The sequence below is a fragment of the Ursus americanus genome, chromosome 15 (assembly GCF_024610735.1).
Source record: "Ursus americanus isolate L20-20 chromosome 15, mUrsAme1.1.p, whole genome shotgun sequence".
Classification (NCBI taxonomy): domain Eukaryota; kingdom Metazoa; phylum Chordata; class Mammalia; order Carnivora; family Ursidae; genus Ursus; species Ursus americanus.
In genome coordinates this window covers 7,193,134-7,205,858 of record NC_142141.1, presented here as the reverse complement: position 1 = coordinate 7,205,858, position 12,725 = coordinate 7,193,134, and the positions used below count along the sequence as shown (strand labels likewise).

The 12,725-nt window shown below is 45.1% G+C and overlaps 1 protein-coding gene across 1 annotated transcript in view; it reads left to right on the top strand.

Annotated features, from left to right (window-relative positions):
• The window catches only part of KCNIP1 (potassium voltage-gated channel interacting protein 1), a 338,676-nt gene that overhangs the window by 322,189 nt on the left and 3,762 nt on the right, over positions 1-12,725 (top strand). Inside the window, exons 2-7 of the mRNA XM_045792094.2 lie at positions 3,160-3,284; positions 4,100-4,169; positions 5,606-5,676; positions 6,395-6,502; positions 11,476-11,580; positions 12,469-12,531. Of these exons, the coding sequence (XP_045648050.2) occupies positions 3,160-3,284; positions 4,100-4,169; positions 5,606-5,676; positions 6,395-6,502; positions 11,476-11,580; positions 12,469-12,531 (542 nt within the window). The remainder of the gene's footprint in view (positions 1-3,159; positions 3,285-4,099; positions 4,170-5,605; positions 5,677-6,394; positions 6,503-11,475; positions 11,581-12,468; positions 12,532-12,725) is intronic.

The window sequence follows — 12,725 nt, the reverse complement described above, 5'->3', positions numbered from 1 at the left end:
CCCCTGCTTGTGTTCCTTTCTCGCTGGCTGTCTCTATCTCTGTCGAATAAATAAATAAAATCTTAAAAAAAAAAAAGAAAGAAAAACCCCTTCTCTGTTAGGACACCCATCTTTCTAATATTCGGATGGAGAGGGTGATGGTCCCCCATGCCCCACCACGCACAAGGTTGTAATGGGACAACAGACATGAAAAGAGTTTACAGATTAAAAGCACTTAACCAACAGAAAGTATTCTAATTTATTCTTGTTATGTAGTTATCGCCATAGTATTAAATTTCTAGGTTACTTTTGATGTCTATCATCCAAACTCTGACTTAGCAACAGGCTCGCCATTACTTTTAATAACAAAAAATAATAATAAGCACTATTTTGCCTTGCTGACTCTTAACAGATCTCAAAAGAAACTGTCAAGGTGGCTCCCCACCTGTTAATTTTCTGTCTTCCTCTTCCTCCAATCAGGGAGCTGGGCAGCCCTCCTTCCTTTCCTGGGGCCACCTGGGCAGCACCCAGGGACTCCCTGGAGTGGGGGGAGGCAGGGTCAGTGCAACGGGAGGAATGTGGAAACCTCAGCAGCCCCTTCAGAAATTTCTTCAGAATGTATTTACAGTGGCTGGAACCAGACAAAGGCGGGGAAGGGAGAGCAGTCGTGAGGGAGGGGAATGCTGAGATGTGGGCCCTTCTAGAAGGTTGCCACGGGTGCAGACAACTTAGCGTCCTCCATTCACAGGTCGTGACACATGAGGGTCACAGTCAGCACAATTTTACAAAGGAATAGATTAAAATTGAGAACCGAGTACATCTCACATTAATAGGGGAAGGTGTTTAAGGAGACTTTTGCTCCAAAATATTTCATAAAATCTTCTTTTACATATATGTGTATACTGGATTGTGATGTAAGTTGTCGTTCTGCCTATGAAACACAGTAGAATCAAAAATTGGGAACCCCTGGTTTCAGGCATTCAGGCTACTTCCCGGCATCTTGAGCCCCAAAGACATGAATTTTCTTCAGTGACTGATGCTTCCGCAGCCTGACAATTAGAAGGTGATGAAAAGCAAACCTGAAGCCAGGCTTGACAGTCAGCACCCCAATACTCAGATATTACGGAATCCGAATGGAAACCGATCCTGCTGCCCAGACAGCAAACAAATCATTTACTGATAAAGTCGATTTCTCCCTTAATGAAGTGGGCCTGATATTTGATATTTCAGTGACTACTTAGTGCGTTGATAATAACGGAGATGGTAAGTGCAGCTTATGAATCAGAAAGATTCTCTCAAACTTCCACAGAGACTTCCCTGATCTTGTGAAAAATTCGGTCGCAAGAAGATTAACAGAAAGGAGGCAATACTGCAAAAGAAGTCTTTTAAGCTTCTGCATAAGTTAAACTGGGAAAGATATACCAGACACCTGCAAAAATACATCATTTCTGTCTTCCTGGTTTACATTTTAATAGTTCACCTCTTCTCAGAGTTTTAAATATTTGTATTTTTCAAAATAAAACTGCTATCAAATCTAATACTGGGAGATTTAAACCAACGATTTTATTTCTATTTTAAAATGAGCTGAAAATATATGTGAATATTCTGAATTAGATTTATGTGGGGGGAGTTGTTTTTTGGGGGGAATGGCCCTTTGATTTACATAGACATGCTGCAGTGTTTAGGTAATTGCTATTTAACTTGTTAGCTGCAAACATAACAGTAATTAAAGGCTCTGTAAGAATGACAAAGAAATCGGTCACTTGTAGCTATACAACAGTATAATCGGAGAAGAATCTTATTTATATTGAATAATCGGCCCTACTCCCAGGAGGATAAGGTGATACCTGTTGCCCAACACATAAGATGACCATTGGGAATTATTACCAAGTTCTTCTGCCTCTCCCTTGGAACCTTACCCAAATGTCCATTTCATTAGGGAAGATGTCCAAGATACAAACTCATTTTGACGGATTCCTTTTATACTGAGATCACAGTCTCAGAAGGAAAAACGACAATTGGAGAGAAAATCTGGTAGCAAGAGCTTGGCACTGACTGGAGAAATGTGCTCCGTGTTCAGCACTTGCTCATCCTGTTCTCTCAGACAGAAACGCAGCCTGTCCCCACTCTCCATGCTCAGGGGATGCGACGTGGTGCGCGTGCGTTCCCAGCACCCTGCCCATCTCATCGCTATTCTTGCCGGCCCAGATTTACAGTCGTTCAATATATGGATTTGGTAATGTCTGCATGACAACAACGGGCAGAGAAGGTTAGCCGACAATTGATTCTTGATTGGAGTAAATTTATAGAAAGCGTCTGGCAGGACCCGAAGGAAAACACTCATTTATCCTCCTGGGATGGTAAAACGTTGAAGCTTCCACTTATTTGGATTTTGTGATCCTTCAGTAGGCGGTGGGCAGATTTCTTGCTTTAATAGACTGACACTTTCTCAATAACTAATGCAAAATTACATTACATTGTCATACGTATTGGAGGAACAAAATGCTGCTTCAGACAACTGTTTTCTGAGCCCTTCGAATGCTTCAGAAGCTTTGACTTATATCAAGAGTTCCCATGTAAGTCATTTTCCTGTTATTTAAGAATATCTAATACACATTACAAAACAACACTGTAAAATACACTCGTGTTCTTAATATTTAACATGCCATGACTGGAACTTTGCTAAATTGTGTTAGCCTTCATCTAATTGTACCAAATGGTAAGACTTCGCTCTACCTTTTTAAGAGATTTGTTTCCCTTTGCTGTTTGGAAGCTGTTCATCATTCCACTCACTTACCTGTGTCTCTAGAATATTCACATGGTTCAACGGGCAGCAAATTGAATATGCAAAGAAGTTATTTTCAAAGAAAGGGAAATGTTTTCATATAGACTTGTTTTTAGCCCGTTTACCCTCATGTCCACTTGGAACGTGTTCCTCTCCAGCCTGAAGCTCCCTCCCTGTGTGGTCTGACACAGCTGGACTAATGGCTGGACCGAGTGTGAGACAGAAGTGACGAGGCAGGAGGCGGGGGGCTCAAGGCAGAAAGGTCATTTGCACTGTGACCCCAGCCCACGACCCCATGTCCCAGGTCACAACACCACTCTTTTGACAGCCAAGACTATGGTCTGATGAGTGGCCCCTGAGGTCAGCCACTCCAACACCATCTCCTCTGGTTCCAGATAAGATTGAAGATGAGTTGGAGATGACCATGGTTTGCCATCGGCCTGAGGGACTGGAGCAGCTTGAGGCCCAGACCAACTTCACCAAGAGGGAGCTGCAAGTCCTTTATCGAGGCTTCAAAAATGTAAGGCCCACAGGGCATCTGAAGGCCCAGGCAGGATTTCCCACCTGGAGCTAAGCTCTTCCAAATGCCAATGGGGCCCATCGGGGAGCTCTTCCATATATGTGGTTGTAAAAGAGAGGCCAATTCTCTAAAGGGGGCATGAGAGCAAGATGACCTGGCTAGAACGAAAGACTCCAGGCAAGAATGAGGCAGTCTCCATTGATGGGAAACTGGCCAGTAGCCCAGGAACTTCACAGGACGGCAGGCACCACCTTGGAGAATTCACCTTGGCCCAGCTTCTAGCCTTAGCATAACCCACTCATGCTGTCAGTATCGTCCGTGCCCCAGAACCGATGGGACTTAGTTCTATGCTAACTGAGCTCATGGAGACTGATGTGTCAGCCTGAATGCCCATGTATTCATTTGTCACATTATTTCCTATATTAAACCTCATGATAGCCTTGTCAGGAAGGTACTGTTAGCCCCATTTTACAGGTAAGGACATTGAGGATCAGAGACTAACTCTCTCGAAGCCACAAAGCCTAGAAGAGGCTGAGCCAGGATCCAAATCCAGGTCTTCGTAAACCCAAAGCCCAAGCTCTTTCCACCTCACAGTACCCATTCTCAGATGATGTCTCATCATTTTGCAAAGCAGCTTCTGTCCTAAGGTGGGGCCGTGTCCTGGCTACTCACTTGGAGACACGGAAGTATACAGGTGGTTTTCTAGTCCCTGCTCATCAGGGATGATGAGGAACCCAAACCCCAAGGCTGGACCCAGTCTCCTCCTTCTGGGGTGGGCCCCCATCCCTCCCACTGACTCTCTCCCCTTCATGCAGGAGTGCCCCAGTGGTGTGGTCAATGAAGAAACATTCAAACAGATCTACGCTCAGTTTTTCCCTCATGGAGGTGAGTCTGATCTTGAAAAGATCCTTCCCAGCTCCCTCTCTGGTGAGCAGCCTTTCTTCCTCCAAGTTCATGCTTCTTGTTATCTCCTCCTCCTCAAGTTCAGGGACAACTGAGGGTAAGATTTTCCTCTCTTATTACAAGATATGGAGAGGAGAGATTAATAAAGCAATATCATGAAGTCTCATAACAGCTCTAGAAAGCAGGTACTGTACCATATGCTCAATGGGACAACTACGTCTCAGAGAAGTTAAGCAATTCATTCAAGGTCACACAGCTAGTAAGGGGCAGAGCAGGATTCCATCCCATAAACATCTGATGAAAACCTTTGCCCTGTTGGTCCCACCATTGTGCCCCACGCTCTCCATGCTTTCCCTCACAACAGCTGAGGCAAGGTGGAATTTTGAAAGAGAACTTTAAGAAATACCAGGGACTGTAGAAAGGAATGAATCCAAGAAGATGGAGGAAACATAAAGTTGTGCATCTGAGTCCAGGTTAGCGAGCGCGCCAGGCCCATGGCCACTGTGTTTCCATGCCTGACTCCTAAAGGAAGCTGCTCTGGCTCCATGGGCCTAGGACATCCGTGGCTCTCCCCATGGCTTCCACGTGTCACACACCACTTCCCTTCCTGCCCCCAGCAGCTATCTCCTGCAGGACCCCTTCCCTGGGTCCTAACAAAATGGAGCTCCAAGCGTCTGAATATTTCTTGGGCTCCGTTTCTCCTGGGCCTCTTCGGCAGCAGACAGGGCCCTCATAGGTGTGGGGACCTGGTAGAGGGTCCCTACCCAAGTTGCGGGGGTGGGGGTGTGGCTTCACCACACACAGGCCCCAGAATCACTGTTGTCGAGTTCTGTTGAGCCACAGTTTCCGGGGTTTTGATCATGTGGCAGGCGTGGTGGTGGTTTTGGTGATGTGACTATGTGAAAAGTTTAACACACTTTTTCAAAAATTCAGAGATATAGGTCTTTCTACATCCCTTTGTAAGGGACAAGAAAAAGGAGCTCAGAGATGTTCTGCTAGATGCCTGTGGTCACACAGATGCATAGGGACAGAGCTGCCAGCCACGCCCAGGTCTGTCTGCTCCCTCCTGGGTGCTCACTCCACGGCATAGTGCTACCACTCGGGACAGCGTCTTCTGCACACAGTCGCCATGTCACCCACCCACCAAGAATTACCCACGCAGGCAGGCAGGAGGGTATTTCTCCTGGGAAGGCTAGATGTAGGGCCAAGGGCCTGTCTTTGCTCTGAGAACTTCCCACCTAAACCCCAGGACAGCCACCTGGGTCCCCGTTTCCATGGTGGGTTTGCCCACACCCTCCTTTCCCCTTTCCCATCACCCCAGCAGCACCCCCTTCTCTTTCTTATTGTTTCCAAGCGTTCTCGCTCCCTTCTGTGATGCCCCGGCTCCCATCACCTGCCTTTCCTTCTGTGCCTTGCAGATGCCAGCATGTATGCCCATTACCTCTTCCACGCCTTCGACACCACCCAGACAGGCTCCGTGAAGTTCGAGGTACGTTTGTCTCTGAGTCCCGGGGTCCCCCGCACCTCCTCCTCTAAGCTGTGACGTATTGAAGGGACAGTTGGATCATCAGACGCTTCAGTCCTTTGTCCACTTAACAAGCATTTCCTGAAGATAGCGGAGGAAGCAGCAGCTGCCCCTCCCTTCCAGGAGTTCAGGGCCTCGAGGAACTATGGGTAACAGCTGACTAGCTCATGGGCACACCGAGCTAACCATGTGACAGACTACACTAGAGACTTGCCTGGATTAACTCATTTTGTCCCCCACAGTAACCCTACTAGGTAGGGTTCTATGATTTATTACCAGTTTGCCGAAGAGGACAGTAAGGCGGAGAGAGATGGAGTGGTTTTCCCAGGGTCAAAGAGCAAGGAAGTGGTAACAGAGGGGTGTGAACTCAGGTTAGACCGTAGCCACTCTTAGGGTAATTGGAGCTGGGGGGTAAGGCAGTACCACAGGAGGCTGTGTGTGCCTGAGTCTGGAGGTGTCAGCACACACATTCTTCTGTAAGGAGACTCTGTTCCCTAGAAGGGAGCAGGGTAGGGAATGGAAGGGGGGTGCTTTCGCTGGGGTAGGTTATATCTTTCAGGGGACAGCGGACATGGGAGATACCATTCTGTAAAAGCAGTCATAGAGTCTGACCCGAAGACAGAGCTTCGGCCCACCCCGTGGCTTGGTGGTTAATGTCATTTATGCCTCTTCCACTTGTCAGGACTTTGTAACTGCTTTGTCGATTTTACTGAGAGGAACCGTCCATGAGAAGCTAAGGTGGACATTTAATTTGTATGACATCAATAAAGATGGATACATAAACAAAGAGGTAAGTGAGCGGAGGCGAGGGGCAGGGAAGAGCTTCAGTGCAGGCCTCTCATTGTAAACAGAAGACAGCCCCAGGCACAGTCACGAGGATGAAATTGTCTGAATGAGGGAGGGATCTGCTAACAGAGCTGATTCCAAAAGGAAGGAGGTCACCTTTGACCTCTCCCGTTGCTCCACCCTGCCCTGTTCCCAAGCCCTGGAGAAAGGATTAAGCAGGTTCATTCATGGTCACTGGGTCCCTTGTATTCAATGCACATTCCAAAGGTGGTGTCAGTGCTTTTAGTGTAGACTTACTCTTCCCAGGGGAACCCACATTTAACAGGTTGCCAGCCACAGGTTAGAGCTAAAAGTTGGAATGGGAGAGTTGAAAACACTGTCTAGAAGAGAGAAGGGAGATTTTTGAGAAAGAAGGGACTACAGTAGGATCAAATCGGCCCCAATCTATTTTGCCTACTAGTAAAACCACAGAAGGGGATGATGGAAGGTGCAGCCATCTCTAAACACACCACAATTTCTGCAGCTTCACTGCTTGACCCTTCTGGATCCTCGGAGTTACATGTGGTGTCTAAATAATGAAATACCCACAGGCCTATCTCAAAACTCACATTGATACCTACTGTATCCTGGTCTCTCAGTTGCAGCTTGGACCTAGCACCCTGTAACATCCCACTCCCCGAGTTTCTATGTACCGGGTGCAGGGCCCAGAGCTACAAATGTCATCCATCTCCAATTCTCACCTCAACCCTGCAAGCGTCTCTCTAATGTTCATTCCTCATTCATTCAATCAAGTATTTGCTCAATGTATAATTGAGGGCTTATGAGGTGTTCCAGGTGCTGAAAATAAAGTGGTGGCCGATCCCCTGAGTGTAAAAACCCTAATATCCACTAGTAACAGATATGTTCAGTGAATTCCAGTAAATTCATGTAATGGAATAACAGGTGGCCATTTAAAGCCATACAGAAGTAAGAAGATGTAAAAATTCATCTGACACGTTACATTTTAAAAATCACCTTATAGGGACACCTGGGTGGCTCAGTCGGTTAAGCATCTGCTTTTGGCTCAGGTCATGATCCTGGGGTCCTGGGATTGAGTCCCACATTAGGCTCCCTGCTCAGTAGGGAGTCTGCTTCCCCCTCTCCCTCTGCTTCTCCCCTCCACTCATGCTTGCTCTCTCTCGCTCTCTCTCTCAAATATATAAAATATTTTTAAAAAATAAAAATCACCTTATAAATAGAATGTATAATATTATTTCAATTTTGCAAATAATTTAATGCTTCTATACCTACTCAAATATATGATATTCCAAAATATTCAAATACTACTTTACAAAATATATAAAGAAAGGACCCTAAAATGGGACTTATAACACAGTCTCCAACCTTTGGCGCAGTCATAATTCTATCACTGAATTATCTCCCTAACTCCTGCTCCCTCTTTCTTATTTGCAGACTAGACAAAATTGTTGTCATTAATACCCATCAGAACTCTCTAGATGGCAGAATTAATAAAGTACCCCGTAAAAGAAAAAGAACGTGTAGATAAGCAGCTTCCTAGAAAAGACAGCTGAAGCTTGTCCTGGCAATCATTTGGAGATAATCTCATCCAAATTATAGGCAACGAAAATCCTGAGAGAGCGATCAAAATTGGTCTTAAAGTCCTTTCTCTTAAAAAAGGGACTCAGGAAAGAACCTAGGACAATGTGGATGTGAAGGACTTTCGAAGCCCACATTTTAAAATAAATACATGGATAGAGACATGTATCTCCTGGTTCTGTTTGTTGGGAGGGCCTAAGAGCAATGAGGATACCTTGCACCCAGACCTTGGTTTCTGAACACCATCCTCCAGCTAACAGAACCAGTCTCCTTGGAGAAGTTGGTGATTCCAGGACTGGAAACAAGAAACACAAGATCAGCCTGGAGTACCCTGTAGTGCTGGAAAGTATTGGAGTGCTTAAAAGAGAAAGAAAGAAAAGGATGGGATATGTCAAAAAGCTACAGCAATCAGTCTGAAGGAGTTCCCAATTACCCAAACAGAACAATTTGAGCAATAAAATTAAAAATGTTAGTATTAGATCATAAGCTATAAAATAAAGAAAATATCCATGAGTCCCTACTAAATTATATATACATAATTACAGGTTATATATATTCAAATAATATGTGTTCAAATAAATAATAAATATGTATTCAAATAAATAATTGAATTCATAGATAAATGGGGGATAAGGGACAACTCTTCCTTAAAGAATTCCAATTAATAAATAAAGAAGGAATAAGGGAAATACAAAGTCAGCATTAGGCAAACACCACAATAGTAATTTTTGGAGGCAAGACCCACTGAAAGATACTAAAGCAGTGAAGGAACTTGACAGGCACCACCTTTATCAAGTCATCAAGGTTCACATCACCGTTGATAAGATACGTCAACTCCACATACCTCTTCGATACGATGTACCAAGAAGGATATAATATCACTTCTATGGTATTCTCGCCAAAAATACATAACTTCAATCTTATCATAAGAAAACCAGGGGGACTAACCCAAACAGAGCCATTCTACAAAATAACTGACCGGTACTCATATCAGAAGTGTCTTGGTCTTGAAAGACAAAGAGTGAGAAACTGTCACAGGTTAGAGGAGACTAAGGGGACACAACAACTAGATAGATGAGGGATCCTTAACCATAAAAAAGACACTAGGGAAAAACCTAGTGAAATGTAAATTAGCGCCACAGTTTTGTTAATAGCTCTGTGTAGCATTGTTGTAGCCTTGTTAATTCCCTGGGTTTGATCACTGTGCTGTGCTTCTGCAAGTTAGGAGAAGCGGAACTGAGGGGGAACTGAGGGCTTCAGAGGGGAGGGGGGTGGGGGATTGGGATAGGCTGGTGATGGGTGGTGGGGAGGGCACGTATTGCATGGTGCACTGGGTGTTATACACAACTAATGAATCATCGAACTTTACATCAAAAACCAGGGATGTACTGTATGGTGACTACAATAATATAATAAAAAAACATTAAAAATTAAAAAAAAAACAAAGCTATACATGAGTGCTCTGTTCTATTCTTGCAACTTTTGTGTAAGTCTAATATTATTAAAAATAGGTTAAAATGAATAAAAACAATAAAATACACACATGGAGTGTGGAGTAGCAGACAAGGAACCCAGGTGAGAGGCCATCCCCTGGGTCTCCACAGACACGATTTCAAAGATCTCAAAGACAAGGCTGTCCTCCTACACCCTCCTTCTTGCATTCCAAGGAGGGGTCGTGGAATACTGTACCTGGCCAGTGTGATCAGAACATCACAGAGCCACTCAACAGTTATTGGGTTCATAGCCCATGCAGAGACATTAGCAATGAAGGATTGAGCATATGTCCTCACGAGCTCACTGTCTTGAGGAAACAGAGCTACACTAGTAATAAGAAAAACTTAACTCTTGTAACAAGTACTTAATGATGATTTCTTCTGTATCGGGAAGCATTGAGAGATTAGAAAGAAAACATGACAGGATTTGTACCATCTATCAGGCCCCATAAAACGAGAATGACTTTGTAGAAAGTGGTCTTTTGGTTACAAAGATAAAAGATCATCAACATAAACTAGCTTAAATTGAGAGGTTTCCTATAAAGATATAGCTAGTCTGATGGAATGTATGTAATCCCCATTGAAGCTAGAAGGTTGTTAGTCTCCAATCTCTCTCTCTCTCCCCTCACCTCTTCTTTCCTCTCCCATCCCTCCCTCTCCTCCAGCATTGCTGAGATCCTCTGTAGGAATGACACATTCAAGTTGCTAGCAACATAGGGCTGGGCAGGTGCAAGAGGACGTTTTAGTTTATGGGGTACCCATTCTGAGACACTGCCCCTCTGGGGCTTCTCCCAGTCTTTGTAACTGTCTTCTTTTGTTTTTCTCAGAGAACCTCTGACTGTGTGTGAGTGTGTATATGTGTGTGTGAAAGAGAAAGAGTGTGTGTACGTGTGTGAGAGTGTGTGTGTGACAAAGAGTATGGGTGTGAGAGAGTGTGTGTATATGTGTGTGAGACAGTGTGTGAGGGAGATTGTGGGGGGTGAGAGAGAAGGAGTTTGTGTGTATGTGTGTGAGAGAGTATGTGTGAGAAAGATTGTGTGTGTGTGTGTGTGTGTGTGTGTGTGTGTGTGTGTGTGCAGGTGCCCACGCCTATGCTCATGGGAACATTTCTTGTCCTGCCCCCAGCCCCACCTCCCCTCTCCTCCCTCTACTTTTCTTCTCTCCTCTCCCCTCTTCTTTCTCTCTCTTTCTCCCTGCATTTTTCTCATCTCTTCTACCTTCTGTGTATTTCTCCATTCTACTCTTCGCAGAAGTTCTACTCTTCTGCAGAAGCTTTTGGTGTCCGCTCTCACTCAACCTCAGCTAAATCTGGAAATGGCTTGCTTGTGGCACCGACTCTGGCCCTAACTCCACCTGACCTTCGAGCTCCAGGGTTCTGTCACTCCTGATTAGGTTTCTGTGCCTCGTCACTTAAACTTCTCAAGAGAGAAAAACAAAGTAGCTCAGCTTTAGTCAGATGTCCACCTTAGTTCCAGTTAGCTGTGGTCACGGGGACAGGTCACCCAGTAAAAACACAGCCATCAGGGCCCAACCATTCAAAGGAATTGTGGAGTGGGGAGAGGGTCTTCCAAAAATGGGGTGTGAATTCATCAGTACATAACCATGTTCACCCCAATCCCACACACCACCCCTCACTGAGGATAATGCTCAAGAGAAGGTAACCCACCCAAGAGCTTCTGAAGGCAAAGAGAATTTTCCATTGCCCTCTCTCTAGGAGGTGGTTCCCAGAATATAGCCCCTTCAGCTTGCTTTCTAACTCCTTCTTATCAGCTGAAGAGAGTCCTTTTAATCACCTTCATTCACAAGGGTAACAAGGAGCCCCAAACTGTCACCTAAAAAGAGCTTGACCTCATGGTTCCCACACTGTGCTTCCATATTGTCTTTCCAGGAGATGATGGACATCGTCAAAGCCATCTATGACATGATGGGGAAATACACATATCCTGTGCTCAAGGAAGACACTCCAAGGCAGCATGTGGACGTCTTCTTCCAGGTAAGTGCACACACACTGTGCATGAGCTTTAAGCCCAACATAGACCAGTCAACCCACAAGCACCTGAGCAAGTGGTGTGTGTCCAACTCTGTTCTAAGCATTGTAGAAAACGGAGAAGAATTACAAGATGTGTTGACCTCAAGTCATAGATGATCTCATTAAGAAGACAAGTCTATACTATAGAATAGAACAGGGAAGTATATTATGAAGTATAAATGCTACCGTATATCCTCTAAGTTCCATAAAAATTCCTGGTGGAGCAGAGTAGCCAGAGAAGACATCATTGAGCATATTTAAGTAGGTGTTAAGGCTTTATGTCTGGGGAGTAATGGGAAATAAAGTTGGAAACAAGAGTGGGCTGGACTGAGACCTTTCATTGAAGAGGCTTAGCCTCGCTTGGGTGACTACAGTTACTCCATCATGAGTAGAAGAGTGGCATGACCAGAGCAGTGTTTTAGTAAAACACTAAGCTAGTGGTAGAGTTTTGAAGAATGTCCGAGCTCATCCTAGTCTAATCCTCTCGCTTTTCAGATGGGAAAAGCAGAGGCTCAGAGAGGCTTAAAGACTCACTCAAGGTCACATAGTAAGTGACAGAGACAGAAGTCGAACCTCGCATGTGCAGCGTTCTCTCTGCCAGGTGGACAGGCTGGGAGAGAGTCTGGGGAAGACATGTTAGGGTGTCAGCAGAATAATCTGGTGATGAGGTAATGAGAGCCTGGAGTCTTTCCATGTTAAGGAAGCTCATGGGGGGTGTAACCAGGGCCTGGGTGGGGCTGTCTGGCCAGTGAGAGACCACCTTGATTCTCGGGGCAAAGGTTGTTAACAAAGAGCAAGTTTTGGAATGCAGATTACCAGGTTCGTTAACGTGCTTCCTGTTGTGTCTTCCAGAAAATGGACAAAAATAAAGATGGCATCGTGACTTTAGACGAATTTCTTGAATCCTGTCAGGAGGTAAGGAGAGACCTCAGAGCATAAAACCTCTAGATCTGGGAAAGGAAATCTAGGGGCTGGGGGCCTGCACGAGGGAGAGAATGAGAAACATGAAGCCTCAGGTCAGAGCCACCACCGCCAACCCCACCAGCAGCAACTCAGAATTCCAACAATCTCCACTCCTCCAACTGGCCTGTGCTTGGTCTTGGCTAAAC